Source organism: Naegleria gruberi (genome assembly GCF_000004985.1).
Source record: "Naegleria gruberi genomic scaffold NAEGRscaffold_78, whole genome shotgun sequence".
NCBI classification, from domain to species: Eukaryota; Heterolobosea; class Eutetramitea; order Acrasida; family Naegleriidae; genus Naegleria; species Naegleria gruberi.
The window spans coordinates 125721-147616 of record NW_003163249.1 but is presented as its reverse complement, the minus strand read 5'-3'; the positions used below and the strand labels follow the sequence as shown (position 1 = coordinate 147616).

The window sequence follows — 21896 nt, the reverse complement described above, 5'->3', positions numbered from 1 at the left end:
CATATACCAAAATACATGACAAACTAACCATGTACTTCCTCTTTTGCCGTTCATATCATCATCATTCCGAAAATCAATTTGCCTTCCACAACCAACCTATCAAACTTCTCCCTAAACATTCCATCCCAGGCTAACCACATTTCCAAATAACCCACCAACTTCAAAATTCAATCAGGAAATGGATTTTTTCATCCTCAAGCTCGCATTATTGTCGTCTTGCACTCCTTAACCGAGCATACACAATTTACGACATTTTTCTCTGTATACAATGCAACGATCTTCTTTAGTAGCGTGTTTCGGAACGAATGGTGGTTGTGGATGATGGTGTGAGAGGAGGACAACTAAGCGCCAGTAAACAAGGAATTTTTTTAAGGGACAATTCTCAAAGTTCTCCGCGCAAATTTGATTTATTAATGAAGTTAACGAGAGGGCCACAAAAAGAATCAACAACTAAAAAAAACCTCAACAAACAACCATACAACGAGACTCTCGATTGTTGTGCACCACAGTTTTCAATTAATTTTTATTTTACGACTAGATAATTAAATAACAGAGAGATGATCGGAGGATCTGCAGTGTTTCAAAACAAGGAACAAAACAATGTTATTGTTGATGATAAGAGTGATAGACCATATGCCGAATTGGTTGAATCAATGAAGGCTACTTTTCAAACTGGTATCACTAGAGATCGTGAATGGAGAGAAGAACAATTGGACAAGTTTATTGCCATGTTCGAGGAAAATAAGGAGGATTGGAAGGAAGCTCAAGTCAAGGATTTGGGACAAACAGAACCATTAAAAACCATTGAAGTTGGTTTGTCTGTGGGATCTGCTCAATTCTTGAAGGGTGATTTGAAGAGATTGATGAAGGATGAATATGTTAATATTGTCAATCCTGCCAATCTTCCTTCAGAAGGCTTTATTAGAAAGGAACCTTTGGGTGTTGTTCTGATTATTGCTCCATGGAATTATCCAATCAGTTTGTTGGCTATTCCACTTTCTGGTGCTTTGGCAGCTGGTAATTTGGTTATTTTGAAACCTTCCGAAGTTTCTCCAAATGTTTCCTCTACCTTTGCTAAACTAATTCCTAAATATTTTGATGAGAAATATGTTCGTGTCATTGAAGGTGATGCAACTGTGACAACCAACTTGTTGAAGGAACCATATGATCACATTTTCTACACTGGCAGCATTAGAGTCGGAAAGATTGTTATGCGTGCTGCTGCTGAACATTTGACTCCTGTAACTTTGGGTAAGTTTAGTTGATCAAAGTTGATATTAATGAACTATCACACATAATGCAAATTTCAATAACAAATGATTTAAATTATTGGAATTGTGGATAATATTTAATAGAACTTGGAGGTAAATCACCACTCATTATTGACAAGGATATTGATATTTCAGTTGCTGCCAACAGAATTGCCTGGGGTAAGACATTCAATAATGGACAAACTTGTGTTGCTCCAGATTATGTCTTGTTGGATGGTAGAATTGCTGACAAATTCATTCCAGCCCTCAAGGAAGCCATCACTAAAATGTATGGTGAAGATCCATCCAAATCTCCAGACTATTCCAGAATTGTCACAGGTACACATGTAAAACGTCTTAAGGCAATTATTGATCAAGTCAAGGATAAGGTTATCTATGGTGGTAATGCAGATGAATCAGCCAAGTACGTACAACCAACCTTGATCCTCAATCCTGATATGGAAAATGATATTGTCATGCAAGAAGAACTTTTCGGACCTCTTTTGCCAATCATTATTTATGGAGAATCTAAATCAACTGAATATCCAAGCGTTTTGAAAGATCTTGATGCTGGTTTGAAATTCATTAATCAAAGATCTAAGCCATTGGCATTGTATATTTATTCAAAGAATCAACAATTGGTTGAAAGAATCATGAAGGTTACTCAATCTGGTGCTGTTGGTATCAATGAATGTGTTCTCCAAGTTGGTGAAGAACATCTTCCATTTGGTGGTGTTGGACACAGTGGTATGGGAGCTTATCATGGTGATGCCTCTTTCAATACTTTCACTCACCAAAAGTCTGTCTTGAAGAAGAAGTACTGGCTTGATTTGGATCTCAGATATCCACCATTCTCTGATACTAAGAGAAATCTCTTGCTCACCACCCTTGGTGATAATATTATTACTCGTTATATTCTTCCAGTTGGTGGATTCTTTATGAATATTGTCAACAAGTGTTTCAAATAAATATCAAACTATTTTATCATTTCAAATCTTGAAATAATGAGCTATTTGACATTAAATGCTTTGCCGAACATTCCGAAATGTGATAAATTTGGTTTATTTTCATTTTTAATGTGAAGCAGGGGTTCCCGAGTGGTCAAAGGGGGTAGACTCAAGTTCTACTGTGCAAGCTTCGTGGGTTCAAATCCCACCTTCTGCAGCTTTTTTCTCATATAGTCCTTGATAGTTTTGCATGATTTTTGTTTCTTTGGAAGTATTTGATATAATCTATAGATGGTAGAAATATTGAGGTTTTATCTTGCAAATTGGTCTGAAGAATTGCCTCTGTTGAGAAACTTTGCAATCTCACTTCATTTTACACACTCAATACTTGTTTATTATTCTATCACTATTGTAACTGAGAACTGTTCCACGATATCATTGTAAATTATGATGTCATGTGCCTGGTCATCCTTATCAATAATAGGTCTTCATGTTTACTATCAAACAAAAACCAAACAGTGAACTTTCTTTTTAAAAAAAACAAAAACAATATTCTCACCTTTGTAAATATACCCCCGACCAGGTTGTGATCATCAAGATAACAACACTAACTATATAAATGAAGATTGAAGAAGAAATTGATAGCGAATTGCTCGATTATCAACAATTGGTTCTCCATGTAAAGAAGGGAGACAGCAAGGATGTTGTATCTGCTCTGATCCGAGAGAATGATGATCAACAATTTGCATCCGATCATGATGAACAAGCCTCTCTAGAAAACAAAATAATTGATGATTCAGTATTTAAAATTGAAGATTTAGATGAGGAGAGTTTGGAAAACTTGTTGGGAGAATTGATGAAGGATCAACAGGATCAAGAACAATCTCTTCAAGAAAATTACCTGATCAGAGAACAAACTCTCAAACCACCAGAACCTGGTACTTTCCAAGTCAAAAATCAAATTGAATTTCCTCCAAAATCTGTGAATGCAGTTGATGAAATGGTGAATAGTATCGGAAATCAACTTGCTCAAAATGCTTTGGAAAAGAAGAAGGAAGAGAAGTTTAGAATTGTTAGAGCAGTGCCAACTGGTAAACAAAATTCAGAAGTTGCATCTGTGCCATTCATTTCCATTACATTTAGTCATGACATGATTGAAGAATTTGATGGAGAAACTAAATCATTTGAAGAGATTGATTTTATTGAAATTAGTCCAGTAACAGAAAATGTTAAAGAAGGAAAGTGGAAATGGATTGGTACTAAATCTTTAGTGTTTCAACCTCGATTCAGATTTGACAGATCAACCGAGTTTTCCTACAAGGTTATAAAAGAAAAGACCAAGTCCGTGCATGGACATACTTTAGGAGATGATTTATCAGCAACGTTTAAGACACCAACAGCTAGAATTCTCAGTTGTATCCCTTCAGGTAACAGCTTTCCAATTTCTCAACTCCCATTCATGTTCTTCCAATTTGATCAAGATATTGACAAGCAAAGTGTTTTAGAAAAGTTGGAAATGAAAGTTTCTAGCTACAAAATTGGTGTGGAATTATTGGAAGACACCTCAATAATTTCCAAAATGTTGGCAGAAACAGATTATTCCAAAAAGTTCCCATATGTTTATAACTTGTATTACAGAAGTCTCAAAAATGTTCATGATCCAAAGAGATGTATGTGGATCAAGTTACTTGTTGCAAACGATACTTTACATGCTGGAAAGAATTATCGTAAAATTGGATTAGGAGAATATTTGAGTGTTTGGTTGAGACCAGGATTCAAGAGTTTGGAAGGTCCACTTGTATCTACTCATGAAACATCCACTGGTGTGCGTGGCTATTCCAAAATGGTAGTTTCTGATCATTATCCAAAGAAACATTTTTTCTTTAATGAAATTTATCCAGGTTGCTCATTTACATTCAGATTCAACAATCCTATTGATTTGGAAAAGGTAGACAGCATTGAAAAATTTGTTCAACTTGAACCAGTCCTTAATAATTACAAGGTAAAAGCTGATGGTAATACTATTATAATCGCAGGTGATACTCTCGCTAGGGAGAAATATAGTGTTAAAATTTTAAAAGGAGTTCCAGATATTTATAACCAAATCATGGAAAGTGATTATTCAGCCACTTTCGAAGTCTCAGGTGAGGATAGGGAATTCAACATGACACTCCCTACCTTTAGTGTCATGCCACCATGCCTTTTTGATAACAATGAACCATTTCTTTACTTTGATTCTGTAAATATTCAAGAAACTCATGTTATTATCAATCAAGTTGATCCTATAGAAATGTACAAAGAATGTGTATACCCAAAGTTTGCTCCAAAAACATTCTTTAATTCCTATGATAATTATGCACATTTTGATTGGAACCCAAGAAAACCTCATAGTTTTGGAAAGCAAGTTTTTGATCAAAAAGTACAAACTGAAAACTTTGTAAAGGACAGAACTGTTTCTACCAAGATTATGTTGCCAGAATTTCTTCAAAATGGAAAAACAGGCAGTGTATTGGTACATTTCAAACCAAAAAGATCAATTTTATACTCATTATTTTCTGGATATCAAGCTAGATGGGTGCAAGTTTCAAATTTGTGTGTCGATGTTGTGAGTATCGCTGGAGAAAAATTAGGTGTATTTGTAACTGATTTCTCAACGGGAAAACCTGTTGACAATGCTGAAGTAACAATGTTTGACACCAAGAACTATTATCCTGATAAGGAGACTAGAACAATGGACGTTAGATCAGTTACTGAAAAAACAAATGAAAGGGGTATGGCCTATTTTACATGCATACAGGGTTATCATCACGTTTCCATTGCTGTATCTAAAGACACAGATCAAGTTGTCTACACTAATCCAAGCGTTTATGTTCACTCAACTCGTCAAGACACTAATATTGCTCACATTTTTAATGATCGTGGGTTATACAAGCCAAATGAAACTGTACATATTAAGGGTTTCATCAGAAACTTGATATACGACACTAACAAGGATTCTGAGAATTATGGTACCTATGCAATCACCACTCAAATAAGTAAGAAAGAGGTAACTTATGAAGTTTTCGACAATAGCAGAGTTAAATACTTGGATGGTAAAGTTGAATTGAGTGCGAATGGATCTTTTGTTTTGGATTTGGTTATACCAGATAATGTTAATTTAGGTTCTCACTCAGTCACATTTAGTTTTGACGGTCAACGATTCCAGCAAACAGTATGCTGGAATCATACTTTTAAAGTTGAAGAGTTTAGAACTAGAGAATATACTGTCAGTAGCAGTATTATTCCTTCATCAGAAAAGGTTGATTTGTTTGTTGGTGAAAAGTTCATCAATAAGGTCAGTGCCAAATATTATAGTGGAGGAGGCCTCTCTAATTCAACTGTGAACTATTCTCTCAATACCACTTCTAAAAATTTCACCCCAGAAGGATGGAGTAATTACATTTTCCAAGAAACAGATCTTAGAAATAATTACAAACTGGATAGACTTTTAAATAGTGTAAAATCAAAAACCAGACTTTACAGTAATATTAATGGGACAACTGATTCCAATGGTGATGATCATCTGTCAATAATATTATGGGATCCAGAAAAGTTGGTAACTAGTCCTATTAGTGTCAGTTGCAATGCCAATGTTCAGGACATCAATAGACAAACACAAAGAACATCTAGTGAGGTTATTCTCCACTCTTGCAAATATTACATTGGAGTTCGTTGCACTAAAAGAGTAGTTATGAAATCTGATGAAAATATCGACTGTTTCTTTGTTGTTACAGATATCAAGGGTAAGGTGGTGAAGGACGTTCCAATATCTGTAAAATTAGTTCAGTTTGGTTACGATTCGAAGGGTTATGAAAAATGGGAAACCACAAATCCAATCAAGGAAATCAAACTCACTTCACAAGATCAACCACTTTTACATACATTTAAGCTTAGTGAGGAAAACAAGGACACTGCTTATGGAGAGTATGCCATTTTGTGCGAAGTAAAAGAAGATGAAACACCAAAGCACAGATCAGGTATTAACAGATGCAGTATTCCTATTCGTAAATTGGGCTATAGGGAACATTTAACATCAAAGGGTTATGCATCTCTGAATACATCTGGTATCGAACTAATTACCAACAAATTTGAAAATGATGAATACCAACCTGGAGAGGATGCCAAAGTCTATATTGTCTCTCCTTTTAGTGGTGATTGTACAGGAGTCGCTTGGATTTTATGTAATAGGCTAATCAAACAGGAAACATTTGATATTAGTAGTGATGTAGGAATGTACGAGTTGACAATTCCAATCAAGAAGGAATATAGACCAAATATACAAGTTAAGGTACAATTGGTTGGTAAGGAGAACTATGTTGATATTGATGACATGACAAGAGTTAATCCAACTCAGGCTTCTGGATCTATTGATATTCAAATTTCTAAGAGCTCCCACGAGCTTGATGTTACTGTCACTCCAAAGGATACTATACTTAGCCCTGGAAAAGAGACATCAGTCACTGTTCTTGTGAAAGATAAGCAAGGAAATACTGTACCAAATTCTGAGGTTTGTTTGATTGTTTGTGATCAAGCTGTATTGGATATGGCAAATCATTCGATTGAAGACCCGCTCTCATTATTTGTAATTAATAATTCGTGCAGTTTCAATTGTGATTCAATCAGGGAGAGCGTGAGATACTGGCTTTACCCTAGAAAGAACCAACGAGATGCAGAAATCATGGAGCAAACTCAAACATCACTCAGATTATCAAATAGGGCAGGGTATGACGGGTCCGGGCGACAAATTCAAGTTTTAGATGATTTGGAAAATCAATGTTGTGACATGTCTTGTCAAAGCGTCAGATTTCATAAGAAGGCAGCTTGTTTATTCCTTCCTTCGTTTTCTTGTTGTAGAAAACATAGTTGTAATGAATGTGAATGTACTTGTAGCAGTAGTAGCAGTGCTATATGTGGTGGTTGTCGTGGTTGTGCAATGCCATCAATGAATGACAGAAAAGATGTATTCCAAATAAGAAATAATTTCAAACCAGATGCTGCATTTATTGGATTCGCTCAAACGGATGAAAATGGATCTATAACACTTGATTTCAAATTGACTGATGCACTCACCAAATTCAAAGTAACTGCTGTAGTGAATGCCAAAGAAGATTTAATTGGTATTGGTAGTTCTGCAATTACAACCAATTTACCTATTGCCGTAAGACCATCCCTTCCAAGATTTTTGAATTATGGCGATTTGTGTGATTTGACATATATTCTACAAAATCAAACAGATTCAGATTTGACACTATCACTCGTTTGCCAAGTAACAAATCTCAGAATTTTCAATGGAAAGAACAAGAATCAACGAAAGAAGGGATTTTCAGTGGTTATTCCAGCTCAAGGAAGAAAAGAAGTTAGAATTCCAGTTCAAGTTCTCAAATGTGGTAAGGCTCTTATCAATATTGGAGTTAGAGTAGTTAGAGCTGTTGCTAAGAATCCTGAAAAACAAGGCATTGCTGACGAAATGGTTGGATGGTCTGATGCTGTAAAGAATGACTTTAAAATTTTCACTCCAGCAACTAATGAGGCTTTTGCAACTTATGGAGATGTTAGTGAAACTAATGATAATGTATTACAACCAATTTCACTTCCATCAAAGAATATCTTGGCTCATTTCGGTGAATTTAGTGTTAGTACCTCCACAACAGCCCTTTCAACATTGACTGATTCTCTCATTTATCTCTACTCATATCCATATGAATGTAATGAACAAATTGCCTCAAAGCTTTTAGGTATTGTTTCCATGAAGGAAATGATTTTGCAATTCTACACACCTGAGGAACTCAAAAAATTGATGGACATTTCTGGAAGAGAAGAGATTGACACTTTCATTGATACCAATCTTGCCAGATTATTTGAGCGTCAAAGATATGATGGTGCCTTCTCTTATTGGAGTAATAATTTGATTGGAGATCCATTCTTGACATGCCATGTTGCTTTTTGTTTTGCCAAATGTAAATCTGAAGGATACAAAATTCCAGATCAAATACTGTCCAGAACAAAATCCATTTTGAAGAATATTTCAAGTTTATTCTTCTTTGGATTTATTTGGCCAAGATCTGTTAAAGACACTATCAAAGCATACGCTTTTTATATTCTCTCATTGTTAGCTGATAGTGAAACTGACAAGGAACAGGTAATTTCCTTGTGTGAAGGTATTCTTGACCACTACAATACCCTAACAGAGTTGACTCAAGAATTGAATCCAGAATCTGCTGCTTATCTTGCAATGTCTATTCACAGATGTAAGAAGGAACAAGTTGAAGAGAAGAAGGGTTTCTTTGCAAAATTCATCAATGAAAAGATTTCAGTTTATCAATGGTTGGAAGCCATCAAGTCATACTTTAAGGAAAATGTCACAATTGACTCTGGTATCTATGCACACTTTATCACTAGATATGAAGATAATGAACTTGCACAAATGGTCATGCTGCATTCAAATACAAGAACTGATGCTGTTGTTTTGGGATGTTTAATGGAAATTGATAGAGAAGATAGTAGTGATATTATCCAAAAATTGGTAAGAAGCCTGTTGGCTGCCAGAAATGCAAATAGATATGGTCGTTGGTATAATACTCAAGAAAACTCTATCTGTCTCATTTCCCTCACCGATTATTTCAAGATATTCGAGAAGGAAGTTCCAGATATGAATGTTAATACATGGCTTGTTGATTCTACAAGGCCAGAGGAGACTTTCTTTATGGGCAATCAATCTTGGAAAGGAAGAAGTAGAGAAAAGAAGATTACATCATTACCGGTAACTGCTTTTGTTCCAAGAGCTGATATTAATAAGGAAGTCATCAATCCAGATGAAAATGACTCAAAGAAATCATTCCTCTTGACAAAGAATGGTACTGGAAGACTTTATTATAGAATTGCTCTATCTTACACTCCTCAAGAATTTACTCTCAAATCTTTAGATAGAGGATTCTCAATTTCTAGAGTATATGAAGCAATCACCAATCCTGACGATGTCAAGTTTGATAAGAATACCAAGACATGGAAGGTGAAGTCAGGCGAATTGGTCAGAGTTAATATTACAATATGTAATCCTACTAGAAGATATAATGTTGCTCTTGTTGATAAACTGCCAGCAGGTTTAGAAGTTGTCAATCCAGAAATCGATACACAGCTCACTAATTTTGGAAATGGGGGTAACGAAAATGAATTGGCAAATAACCATTATTTCAAATGGTTCGAAAATCAAAATATTAGAGATGAAAGAGTTGAAGCATTTGCAAGAATTTTATATGAAGGCACACATGTTTACAGCTATATTTGCAGAGCTACTACTTTAGGTTCGTTTGTAGCACCTTCAACCTATATGGAAGAAATGTATTCTCCTGAATGCTTTGGAAGAAGTAAGACTGAGTTTGTGCAAGTTTATGATAAAAAATAAAGTTTATTCAAGTATATGATAAATAATTAATTATATAAAGAACTCCCTTTTAAAACTGTAACTGCTTGTTCAACAATCTTCTTCAATTCATCATCATTCTCAATCCAATTCAAGATCATGTTTGTTTCCATTTCTAGAAGCATTCCTGTAATCTTGCCGGCGTTTGTAGGTTCCAATTCGAGAACAAAAGGATGTAAAGTTTCGCCCAACACCATTCTCTTATACTCTTGAGGAATATTCGCTAAAGCATGTGATGTAAGCTTTAGTCTATTATTTGCAATTGGTATTGTTTCTTTCACTTTAGGTGCTTCCTCCAACTCAATTGAAAAATGTTCCCTTAACATTTCCTTAGATTCATCATTCAATAAAGGATAAATAGAGCGAACTTGATAGAAAGCAACATCTTCCACAAATTCAAATAATTCAATTCCAGTCAAATTTTGAATCTTTGGTCCAATTTTATGTCCTCGCAAATGATCCAAAATTAATGAAAAATTCTTTCCATTCCTGTCAATGAAATAGACATCCTCTACTCCACTTTCACTTTCCACCTTTTGTATTTGTGGTAAGAATCGATCACTAAAAAATCCACTAAAGAATGTATCCTTTTCATTCAGCAATGTTTTCAAATTGGTAGTGAAAACACTTCCACCAACATTTAATTTAATAATCTTTTCTTGTGCTTTTTGATCATCACCATTCGTAGTCGGGATAAGTAAAGTGTGTTTTGTAATTTTTTCTGTAAATTCATCAATTTTTCTCGTCTCTGATTCTATCCACTCGATTCTCTCCTCTTGTAACTTTTTATTATTCATCAGGAAGTGTGATACAACTTGTGAGGGAAGGTTTTCGAGTGGGAACAGTGGTTTGTGATGGTGCATTTTTTTTTAAAGTGTTTACAATGGGAGTTCATTACTTGCGTTTCTTCTTGTCAACTGATGGTTTTGCAGAGTTTGATGATTGGTTTGTGGAATCGTTTTTGGAAGCGGCATATCTTGGTGGTTGTGCTTGTTTTTTAGGTGGAGTGCTGCTGCTGCTTGGTTCTGATAAAATTCCTTCATGTGTGAAATGGTAAGGTTTCATGACTGAGAAATCAATAGAGAGATACTTGTAGAATAATTTTCGGTGTCTATCGAATTCTCTTCCATTAAGCTTAAAATATTCAATGAGGAATGAATAGTATACGGATGTTATGAGATCTGAATTGTTGATAGCTTCTTGTGGATGCTCTGAAGTGAGATAATAGTAAAATTTACCAGTGATTGAATCTGGTGAAATGTCATCAATTGATTTCTCCTTCAATTCCTTTGTGGTTTCAGCAATTTTAAGGAGTATCCTTCTTTCAACTTCATCTCTGAATAATTGAAGAGCTTTCCTCTTCTTTTCCTCTCCGTTAAAGAAGGAACTAGAAATGATATCATCAACATTATTCTCCAAAATTCCCTTAATAACGTGTCGATCTCTAATAAACTTTCCTGTAGTTTCCAATCCATGCAAGCTTGTGTACCATGTGGTCTTTACCTTATACATGTCACCTTCATAAAATCTAATGACATATCCTTCAACATTCTTTTGGGCATAAATTTCCTTCAAGAGCTTGTTTGCATCCTCTACTCCTTTCAATCCATTAGGATATTCCTTCCACAGTTTTACAATAGGAACCGGGTTATTGAACTTGTTGAGAGTGTTAACAGTATCTTTGAAGGACATATATTCTCCAGATTCTATATTTCTAAATGCCAAAAGGATTAAACTTGTCTTTTCATGTTCAATAACAACCTTGTTTTCCTTTGAACAAAATTCAAATAATGGAGTTATTCCACTCTCTTCACAATATTCACACAATTCGAATAATTTGTCTCTCTTTCTTCCCTCCATTTCTTGATAGATGAACTCATCCACAGCTTGTCCAGTTTCTGTAAATCCCAACATTGAAGTAAATGTCCACACTCTATTCGAATCTTCTATCCCATCATTCAAATCATCGTTTCGAATAATCCTCAGTGGCGAAACCAATGATCCATCCATCTTTTCCATCACAATAAAACCTCTTCTCCAATTTATACTCTCCACATTACTCTCCTCCCTCTCATTAATATTGAAAAACTTGTGAAACTTTCTCGAAATGATTCTTCCTTTCACCTTCTTTTCATCATTTTGTATATTTTCCTGCTGAATATTTACTTCATCATCATCTTGATCATTCCGAAATACAATTCCTCTACATTCCCTTCTGAGTTGATAATTCAAACGTTCCTCTGCAGATAGAAATTCATCATTCGGATCAGGAAAAGTATCTTTCATCGATATAGCATGTTTATATTTGATAAAGATGTAACCACCATCACGTTCAATCTTGAATTGATCCATTAAATTATTGTTAGAAAAGCCTCCGATAATAGAGTTTGATTTTGTATGAAGATGATGGACATCTTCTTGTTGGTTAATTGCCGAAGAAAAACAAGCTTGAATATCGGAAAGGCTTTTTATGAGTGGAAACATTTTTTAATAAATTGAATTAATTAAATATTGAATATTGAACACTTGAAGGTTGTTGGTTTGGAAATTGAGGTAAATTCTAGCATTGAATTATTTACATTTTTTTTTAAAATACAAACATTTAAATATTTAAATACATTTTTTTGTAAAGGTTAAATAGTACTGAACGGTATTGAAAGGGAATTATTCATCAGAGTCATGTGAGAATTGTGTAATAATGTTAATATCATTCAATGAATCGTGAAAGAATTTTCTATGAAAAGTATTTGATTGTAAATTTGATTGTAATTGTTTTTTTGTAATCTCTACAAATCGATTGGAAATTCCAATTTGATCCAAATTTACAAATTCATAAGTTGAATGATTAATATTTACAATTGAATCGTTTTTTCTCTTTGATGAGGGATCACTCTGATACATGACTTTGACTCCAAATAAATTAGTCGAAACTATTCTCATTTCATTCATTTCTGATAATTTAAAATGGAAAATAATGGAAATGAATTTAGAATCCTCTAGAATAGTACTCAAATTCTCAACATTTTTAGTAAATTGAATAGTAAGATTGGAACAATTACTGAATTCATATCCACCAAATGTTTTTCCTAAATAAATTTCACAATTTGAACAATTTTCAAAAACAATTCTCTTGAAATATTGTTTGGAAAAATCGAATATTTGATAGTGGCAATTTTCAATATAGAGAGAAACTCTCTTCTGATCGGATTCTCCATTAACTATCGGATTCGTACGTTGGGGAACCTTATTAAAGGCTGCAGAGAGAGAAAATTCATTTAAATTTCTTCGGAATTGATGAGTTGTATCATCAGATAATTGTAACTTCTTTTCCGAGAGGCCGAAATTGATAATGTCAAAGGTGGATTGGTTATTGAAGGTCAAATCTCGCCAGACCACATAGGAACCATTCTCCTTGTTGATGTAGTGATCGTAGTAGTTTAGATCCATTTTTTTTTTTGAATTTTTGAATTTTTATTATTGAATTGTGTTGTAAAACTAACTATGAACTATGGTAAGTTCACAGTTCATTGACTTTAGAAACATATTCGATAGGTCAACCTGGGTATTATAGAGTTTACAACCTTAATAAATTATTCCATAAACTTTTTATTTACAATTTTTGGAAATTAACTTGTGGTCATGTTTAATAATCATCCAAAATCTGAATCCTTCCTCTTTAACATTAAAATCTGAAAATGCTTCATCATTTTCCAAATCATCCTCTCCTGCATAATCATCTCTTGAATTCCAAGATGCATCAAATTCACTCCACTCAACTGTATAAATTCCAGGTGAAAATTCCCAATTTGGTTTTCCATAAGGAAACATTGCATTAGGTTCATTTCTTTTTGTAAAATGTGAATAAGAATCTGCAATAGTTACTCTATTCGAATCATCAATTCCAAGCACAACTACTGCATGAGTGGTTGCCCTACTCATCGAACTCATGCACGATCTCACACCAACCACAACATAACCTCCTGCCTCTCTCAATTTTTCTCTAATCAGTTCAGGTCCATCTCTATACGAATCCTTTTCACAATCAAAGAATTGTCTCTTCCTACATTGTGGATCTATTTCATCGTCGTCATCTGAAAATTCGTCTTCCTCTTGAGAATTTCCAAAGAATCCCCACTCTACTTTTCCAAATAACCTTCCAAGATTTGCACTTCCTTTCGAGTGAATGCCATGTCCTTTGGTAGAGAAGAATTTATGTTTGATTGCTGTTTGAAGAAATTTTTCGATGGGTACTTGTGGTTTTTTTTCTTGTGAGAGTTTTGAATTGATTGTGTAGGCTATTGAACAAACAACACATGAACCAGAGATATCCAATTTGGATTGGGCATAGGGTTGGAGTTGTTGTGTTGGTGAAGATGAAGGTGGATTTTTAGACATTTTTTTTTGATATTGTTTTTCTAGAATTGAACTAGTTACAAAATTTGCAATTCATATTTTCATTCATTTGGATTATTTACATGTTTATTTCTTGTTCAGTTAAGAAGGTATCGAAATCCAAATCATCAAGACAAACTGGCTTGGCGAACATCATGTGACCATTAATAGCAGATGCTGGTTGTTGGATACTTTCGAGTGGGAACAAATCATCCAAATCCAAATTAATACCCATTGAAGGAATAGCAGATGATGGAGATGGCATTGGTTCTTGGAACATGAAATCATTATCGAATAAGGCAAAGACATCATCTTCATCATTGTTGACTGTGACAGTTTGCACTTGTTTGGCACCATCAACAGTTGTAACACCACAAACTTCTTGCCAATTGGTTGGAATCATTTGCATCATGTATTCTGGAATTTCTTCTTCCACCATTGAAATTGGTTGAGTTTCAACAACAACAGTAGGAGCAGTTTGCTTGACACGTTTGGCAGACTTCAAATGAGTATTAATCATTTGTGCATCAATTTCCAAAGGAATCAAATCAGATGACTTTCTCTTGGTGCTTGGATTCTTCTTTGGAGTAGAAGTTTTACGACCCTTCTTCTTTTCCATTTCGGATCTTGTCTTGGATCTACACCACATATTTTGAGAAGTGGCTAAAACTTGTTGATTAGCAATAACTTGAATATAGGAAACCTTCTTGGTAGCTTCTTGATTCAAGCTTCTTCTCATCTTTTTCTTTCTTTCCAAATCTTCAGCAGTTTCTTCACCCTTGATTGACTTGGCAGTTGACTTTCTAGTCTTTCTTCTAGTGGTGTTATCTCTTCTGATAGGAATTGTTATTTGTAATTGATTATTGACCATTTTAGCTTGGTTCAAATTGATAGTATATTCTTCTAAACTATCGAGTGATGAGACATCTTCAAACAAGAAGGTCTTCAAGGAAATTGTCACTGATGATTGATTTAAATTATTTTCACTCAAAAATTGAGTAGAAATGGTAACGTTCAACTTGTCGTTAACGTAGATAGAAAATGGAGCTCCTCTTGGTCTTGAAACTTTAGTATTATTATTCAATTCAAAACCACCTTCGCATTGACATGATATCGATGTCATCAATTGATTATTAAAATTAAAGAATTGTAAAATAGATTCATCATCAGTATTAGTGGATGAACAAGTATCGGATGATGAACAAGCAGAGTAGGCAGCCTGATCAAAGCTTTCCATCAAATTGTTGGACAATTCTTGCAAAAGGCTTTCTTCAAAGAAAAAATTATCGCTGTTCATTTTCTTCACTTTTTCGTTTATGATTTTTCGCTGCTGCGAGTTTTTGAGTTGTTTTTTTTCGTTGTGATTTATTTTTAAAATTTGCATTCTTTTGGTATTTGAAGATTTTCGTTGGTTTGGAACTGTGAACTTGAAATCTTTATGTTCATGAAAACATTGTTTTATCACTAACAATTTGAATTGCCTCTAATGTTTCATTGCATTTCAAATGGAGAACTTGGTGAACTATTGCACGGTTGACCATAATTTCGTTTAGTTTTGAATAACTCTATGTGTTTGGAATCTAACAAAATGGAATATTGAAGAAGTAATCTCGAATATTGATTCTAAACCTAGGTAATAATTTATTGAACGCTTATATTTGATTGTGCTAACATGTTTGTCTTCCAATCTTTCTTTTCTTTGTATCTTTCATAAACGTCCAATGTTACAAACCTTGAAAAGGTATCCTCCAAGTTCAATAAAATTTGATCCAAAAGGTCACTAAATACCTCCTTTGACTTTAGTTTCAAAGGTGAATTGGTTTCATCTTGTTGCAGTTCAATGTTTGTACTTTCTAATATGTTTATCAAATGTTTGAAATTTGTTGAAACACTTGATGGAATGTTAACCTCGTACTTGGAATTTCTTTGAATGAACAATTCGAAAATAGTTCTTACGAAAGTTGATAATTTCATGATATTTGCTTCTGAATTTATATTCTCATTTTCTTTCAGTAATTGATACAAGTAAAGATTTTCAGTGGAAAATTCTGATTCACAAAACACTTCGAATAATTGTAATCCAATAACCTCATTGATAATTTCATTCAGTTCAGAGGCATCGTGGGATGATTTCTTTGATTTTTTTCTATAAATTAACAAAACTGTCAATGAAAAACCTCCAAACACTCCAATGAATGAAATATAGTACAGTAATTGAAAGACCAAATTGACAATTTCAATATTTACAATTGCATCTGAGTTGGAATAAACACTTAAACCTGTTACTTGTTGAACGATCATTAATGCAAAACAAATCACATAAGCAATCATCTCAGTTCTAAAATAGAGCGGAGCATCAGTGTGGAAAAACTTGTTTTTAGGATGTGGAGCTAATGCGAGTTGCATTTCCAAAGAGGAAGTACTTTCTTTCAATATTTTGTTATTGGAATGCACTTTTCTTTTGAAGTAAATATCCTGTCCAATCAATGCTGCAATGACATCTACAATTGTAGTAACTGAAATAATGGCACTGAATACGAAAATAATAACAGTGTATGAGATTGAAGTAATTTGGGTGAAGGCAGTTGCTGAAATGGCTTCTGTTCTTCTCAAGATAACCCACAATAGCCAATATGCAATATTTAGAGTAAGACATATAGCTGTTAATGAAATAAATAGAGTTTGTGAGACAAATCTTCTTAATACTTTCATTCCTGTTGGGTGATTGTCAGTTCTTTTGGAAATCAAATCATACAAATACTTCATTACTTCATATCTGATGGTTTGCCAAACGTAACAAAATATTGCAGTAATATTCAAGCTATTCACAATTATCAATGTAATATTGGCGATTACATTTGGAGCATTAGTTCCTGAACTCCAATCAATGTTATTATTCCATAAATAGTCAACAAGTACACTTCTCTGAATAATGAAAATACTGATACATTCCACAAGTAGTGCTATCATCCCCATGTAAGGAGTTATTAACCTACTTGAAACAGGTTGATGTTTTCTAAATATGACTAACAGAATTAACATGACAAAGGAAATGACAGCAAATAAACAACCAAAAAATATTTGTGCGATAAATAGTCCAGAAACTTGTGTCTTTTCCCCTATTGTTGCAATGGAAGATAGGTTGTAATCAATAAAGGTTGCAAATGAAGTGGTGTGATTACAACCACAGAAAACAGAACTGTTAGACCAGCCAACCAGAGTGCAGCCTTCAGTGCTCCAAATTGAGAATGTTTCATCCCAATACATACAAGATATCAGAGATGGATTTGAGATATTTCCAATTACTTCAGATTGTACATCAAATTTCAGAATAATAGGATTGTTAAGATTTCTCAATTTCACATAAGAATTATTCAGGAAATATTTAAAATCTGCCACATTAGACAGCATTTGATTGCTGATAGAATAGTTATCCAATTTAGAATTATTAGAAAATGTTATTATGGACAATCCGTGGGTGTTGGCCTCTCCGATAGATGTAATTTCTGTAAAATTCAGGGTTACAGAAAAATTCATTCCTGTGGGGCTGACAAAATAACTGTTTGAATTGTATCCATAATTGGTAGATGGCAACACAAAAGATACAAGTGAAGCTTTAGCAAAATTTGAAGAGTATGAAATAAAAGTCATATCTGAATCAGAGACGACTTTAGGAATTGAGCTTTGAATAACAAGTTGAGAGAATGAAGTTAATAATCCATCAAAGGTTGAGTTGCTTATAATAGTTGAAATAATAGAAAATGTTGAATTCAGGGCCTCTTCTGAGAGTTTGCTCTTGACAAATCCAAAGTTTACCATTTCTTGTTCGTAGGAAGCTGCAGAGTTATTAAGGAAATGATAAAGTTTGTTTGATAATAGACCTAATTGTGAACCATCCAAGATATTATTGAGTACCAATGTATTTAAATAAAGTAAGGGTGAGTCCGGATTAGAGCCAATATCAATTCTTCTAATAATTGTTGAAATATCTGAAGTGGTGAGTTGACTAGATTGATCAAACACTGATACTGCTAATTGCGTATCAGTAAGATTCAAGTAGTCCACATTTCCAATTGACTTAATGACTGTTACTTGCCCAAGAACTTTTGATATTATATTTCCTAAAGAATTCTTAACAAAAATGGCAACCGAAACTGGGCCATCTGACAAATAGGGTAAAGGAATGTATGCTTGAGTTGATTGAGTGAATGGAGAAAGTTGAATATATTGTTGTGTATCACTAAGGTAGATACCATAGGAATAGAACAAAGGTTGAATTTGTAATGGTGCATTCCAAGGTGACGAACTAATTGAGAAAATCTGTTGGATTGCTGGACCTGACTGAGGCATACTAGTGAAATTGATGTTTGTTGGTGCAAATGCCGAATCAACAATAGGAATGGCAGTACTATAACTATTGTTTCCATTTGAAGACTCAAGTGTCATATAAAGAAGTAATGTTGTAGAATTTACAGTTGTAAAGGTAAGCGATGGATTTAAAGAAACAAGTGGAGTAAAGAATATAGTTGTATACTTGTTGGATCCAACAACTACTTGCGATTGAGTCCAAAGGGTCAAGCTGGAACTTTCAGTTTGTTCCACTAAATAAGTTGTCAACTTAAAAGAACACATTGTTTGCAACCCACAGTTTCCAACAAAGGATTCATCTACATCTGTTAAATTCGAGATGATGACATCAAGTTTTGGGTTATTCCTCTCCACAATCTTGGGAATGCTCAAAAATCCAAATTTCCCTGTACTTGGTGGATTGATAAGGGGAACTATTTCTACAATCAAAGAACTAGGAGCTGATATTCTACTATTATTCATTGTAGCCACAACCATCAATGTAAATTTTCCAATATTTTGTCCAGTCATGTCAATAGTTATCAAATTATTCGATGTTGTGAAATTGAGAAAAGAACAATTCATACAAAAGACATCATATCTGATAATATCTGAATAATTTCCAACAACTAGTACTGTGAATATTTTTGTAGTGGATAAGGTAACATATGAGGAGTTAAGATTAATCGAGAACGGTAGAGAGATATTGCAATTCAATCCGTCAAATCCTTCAAAACAGGAGCAAGTGTTATTCGAAACACAAACACCGTTTCCAGAGCAATTATTATATTGGAAACAAGAAAATGAGTTGCATAAAGAAGATCCTGAAGCACTGTTAGTACCTTCAGGACATTGAAAGCAATAAGATGCACCAGTTGAATTACTAAAGGTACCTGCAGAACAAGGTATGCAGGTAGCTGAACTGGTTGCATTTACAGTGGTTGAATAGAAACCAGGTGTGCAATTGGTGCAATTAGAAGAGCCCATCGACGAATAAGTTCCAGCTCTACAACTTTGGCAAACATTAGCACTTGCAGCTCCTGTCTCGAATGAATAAGTACCAGCTACACAATTCAAGCAAACTGAGGAATTTGTTCCTCCAACTGTCGAAGAATAAGTACCTGCTCCACAATTAGTGCAACTTGAAGCTCCACCAGCTGAGTATGTTCCAGCTCCACATTGAGAACATGATGATGCTCCAGCACTCGAATATGAACCAGCTCCACAACTGGAACAGTTTGATGAGGCACTAGTTGAATAAGTACCAGCTCCACATTGAGAACATGATGACGAACCAGTGCTTGAATAATAACCTGCTAAGCAGCTAGTACAGTTGGAAGAGCCCACACTTGAATATGAACCAGCTGTACAATTTGCACAACTTGAAGAGCCACCAGTCGAAAATGTTCCAGCTCCACATTGAGAGCAAGAAGAAGACCCAGCACTTGAACGATAACCAGCTGAGCAAATGGTACAACTCGAGGACCCTCCAGTCGAATATGTTCCAGCTCCGCATTGAGAACATGATGAAGAACCTGAAGTTGAATAATAACCTGCTGAGCAACTAGTACAACTAGATGAGCCAGTACTTGAATAAGTACCAGCTCCACATTGAGAACATGATGACGAGCCAGCACTTGAATAATAACCAGCTGAGCAACTGGTACAACTTGAGGACCCTCCAGTCGAATATGTTCCTGCCCCACATTGAGAACATGATGAAGAACCTGAGGTTGAATAATATCCAGCTGCACAATTAGTACAACTTGATGAGCCACTACTTGAATAAGTACCAGCAGAACATTTAGAGCAAGACGAGGCACCAACGCTTGAATAGTAACCAGCAGAACATGTCAAGCAAACTCCAGCGTTTGTGGCGCCAGGTGTTGATGAATAAGTACCTGCTCCACAATTAGTGCAACTGGATGAGCCACCAGTTGAGTAAGTTCCAGCTCCACATTGGGAGCAAGAGGAAGAGCCAGCACTTGAATAATAACCAGCTAAGCAACTAGTACAGCTGGAAGCTCCACCAGTTGAATAAGTACCAGCTCCACATTGAGAGCAAGAAGAAGAACCAGCGCTTGAATAATAACCTGCAGAGCAACTGGTACAACCTGAGGACCCTCCAGTCGAATATGTTCCAGCTCCGCATTGAGAACATGATGAAGAACCTGAGTTTGAATAATAACCTGCTGAGCAACTAGTACAACTAGATGAGCCAGTACTTGAATAAGTACCAGCTCCACATTGGGAACATGATGACGAACCAGGATTTGAATAGTAACCTGCTGAACAACTAGTGCAGCTGGAAGAACCAGCACTTGAATATGAACCAGCTGCACAACTTGCACAACTTGATGAACCACCAGTTGAATATGTTCCAGCTCCACATTGAGAACATGATGAGGAACCTGAAGCTGAATAATAACCTGCTGCACAATTGGTACAACTGGATGAGCCACCAGTTGAAAAACTTCCTGCATTACAATTTTGACACACTGTGGCACTAGTTGCTCCTGAAATTGTGGAATAAGTACCAGCTACACAATTTAAGCAAACTGAGGAGCTTGTTCCTCCAACTGTCGAAGAATAAGTACCTGCTCCACAATTAGTGCAACTTGAAGCTCCACCAGCTGAGTATGTTCCAGCTCCACATTGAGAACATGATGACGAGCCAGCACTTGAATAATAACCTGCTGAACAACTGGTACAACTCGAAGCTCCACCAGCTGAGTAAGTACCAGCACCACATTGGGAGCAAGAAGAAGACCCAGCACTTGAACGATAACCAGCTGAACAACTAGTACAGCTGGATGAGCCAGCACTTGAATATGAACCAGCTGCACAATTGGTACAACTTGATGAGCTAACAGCTGAATAAGTACCAGCTCCACATTGAGAACATGATGATGCTCCAGCACTTGAATAGTAACCAGCTGAGCAACTAGTACAACTCGAAGCTCCACCAGCAACTGATATTGTGGAATATGTTCCTGCACTGCACATCAAACAAACTGAGGAACTTGTTGCTCCAACAGTCGATGAATAATAACCAGCTGCACAGTTAGTACAACTTGAAGCTCCACCAGTTGAATAAGTTCCAGCTCCACATTGATAACATGATGACGAGCCAGCACTTGAATAATAACCTGCTGAGCAACTGGTACAACTCGAAGCTCCACCAGCTGAATATGTTCCACCTGCACAGTTAGTACAACTTGAGGCTCTATTATTTGAGTAAGTTCCAGCAGCACATATAGAGCAGTCAGAACTTGTTGAGCCTACTTCAGAATAATAACCAGCTGAACAATCAGAGCAAGATGTCGTCATGCCACTTGAATAGGTGCCTCCTGGACAATCTAGACAAGCACTACCACTAATGTACTCGCCAGGAATACAAACAATTGCCAAGCTACCAGCATTTGAAACAGAACAAAGAAGGAATAGAATCACCACACAAGCCAACCAATCTCTTATAAACTTGTTTGACATTTCTATAAA

At 35.2% G+C, this 21896-nt stretch overlaps 7 protein-coding genes and 1 non-coding gene across 8 annotated transcripts; 3 read left to right on the top strand and 5 right to left on the bottom strand.

Annotated features, from left to right (window-relative positions):
- Window positions 1–653: 653 nt before the first annotated feature.
- On the top strand, window positions 654–2218 carry NAEGRDRAFT_44855 (uncharacterized protein; the record flags this gene model as incomplete). The annotated part of the gene is made up of 2 exons (XM_002669801.1): window positions 654–1251; window positions 1356–2218. 2 exons carry the CDS (start codon window positions 654–656, stop codon window positions 2216–2218), a joined length of 1461 nt encoding a protein of 486 aa, XP_002669847.1.
- Window positions 2219–2333: 115 nt separating this feature from the next.
- Window positions 2334–2414, top strand: NAEGRDRAFT_t770. Its single transcript has one exon. It is a non-coding gene; the product is annotated as a tRNA-Leu (tRNA).
- A 402-nt stretch (window positions 2415–2816) lies between these two features.
- Window positions 2817–9638, top strand: NAEGRDRAFT_59848 (uncharacterized protein; the record flags this gene model as incomplete). The annotated part of the gene is made up of 1 exon (XM_002669800.1): window positions 2817–9638. One exon carries the CDS (start codon window positions 2817–2819, stop codon window positions 9636–9638), a length of 6822 nt encoding a protein of 2273 aa, XP_002669846.1.
- Window positions 9639–10550: 912 nt separating this feature from the next.
- NAEGRDRAFT_75245 (uncharacterized protein) lies at window positions 10551–12008 on the bottom strand (the record flags this gene model as incomplete). Its single annotated transcript, XM_002669756.1, has 1 exon — window positions 10551–12008. One exon carries the CDS (start codon window positions 12006–12008, stop codon window positions 10551–10553), a length of 1458 nt encoding a protein of 485 aa, XP_002669802.1.
- A 237-nt stretch (window positions 12009–12245) lies between these two features.
- On the bottom strand, window positions 12246–13103 carry NAEGRDRAFT_82035 (uncharacterized protein; the record flags this gene model as incomplete). Its single annotated transcript, XM_002669755.1, has 1 exon — window positions 12246–13103. One exon carries the CDS (start codon window positions 13101–13103, stop codon window positions 12321–12323), a length of 783 nt encoding a protein of 260 aa, XP_002669801.1. The 3' UTR covers window positions 12246–12320.
- Window positions 13104–13262: 159 nt separating this feature from the next.
- Window positions 13263–14051, bottom strand: NAEGRDRAFT_75243 (uncharacterized protein; the record flags this gene model as incomplete). The annotated part of the gene is made up of 1 exon (XM_002669754.1): window positions 13263–14051. One exon carries the CDS (start codon window positions 14049–14051, stop codon window positions 13263–13265), a length of 789 nt encoding a protein of 262 aa, XP_002669800.1.
- Window positions 14052–14111: 60 nt separating this feature from the next.
- Window positions 14112–15345, bottom strand: NAEGRDRAFT_82034 (uncharacterized protein; the record flags this gene model as incomplete). Its single annotated transcript, XM_002669753.1, has 1 exon — window positions 14112–15345. One exon carries the CDS (start codon window positions 15343–15345, stop codon window positions 14128–14130), a length of 1218 nt encoding a protein of 405 aa, XP_002669799.1. The 3' UTR covers window positions 14112–14127.
- A 344-nt stretch (window positions 15346–15689) lies between these two features.
- NAEGRDRAFT_75241 (uncharacterized protein) lies at window positions 15690–21887 on the bottom strand (the record flags this gene model as incomplete). Its single annotated transcript, XM_002669752.1, has 1 exon — window positions 15690–21887. One exon carries the CDS (start codon window positions 21885–21887, stop codon window positions 15690–15692), a length of 6198 nt encoding a protein of 2065 aa, XP_002669798.1.
- Between the last annotated feature and the right edge of the window lie 9 nt (window positions 21888–21896).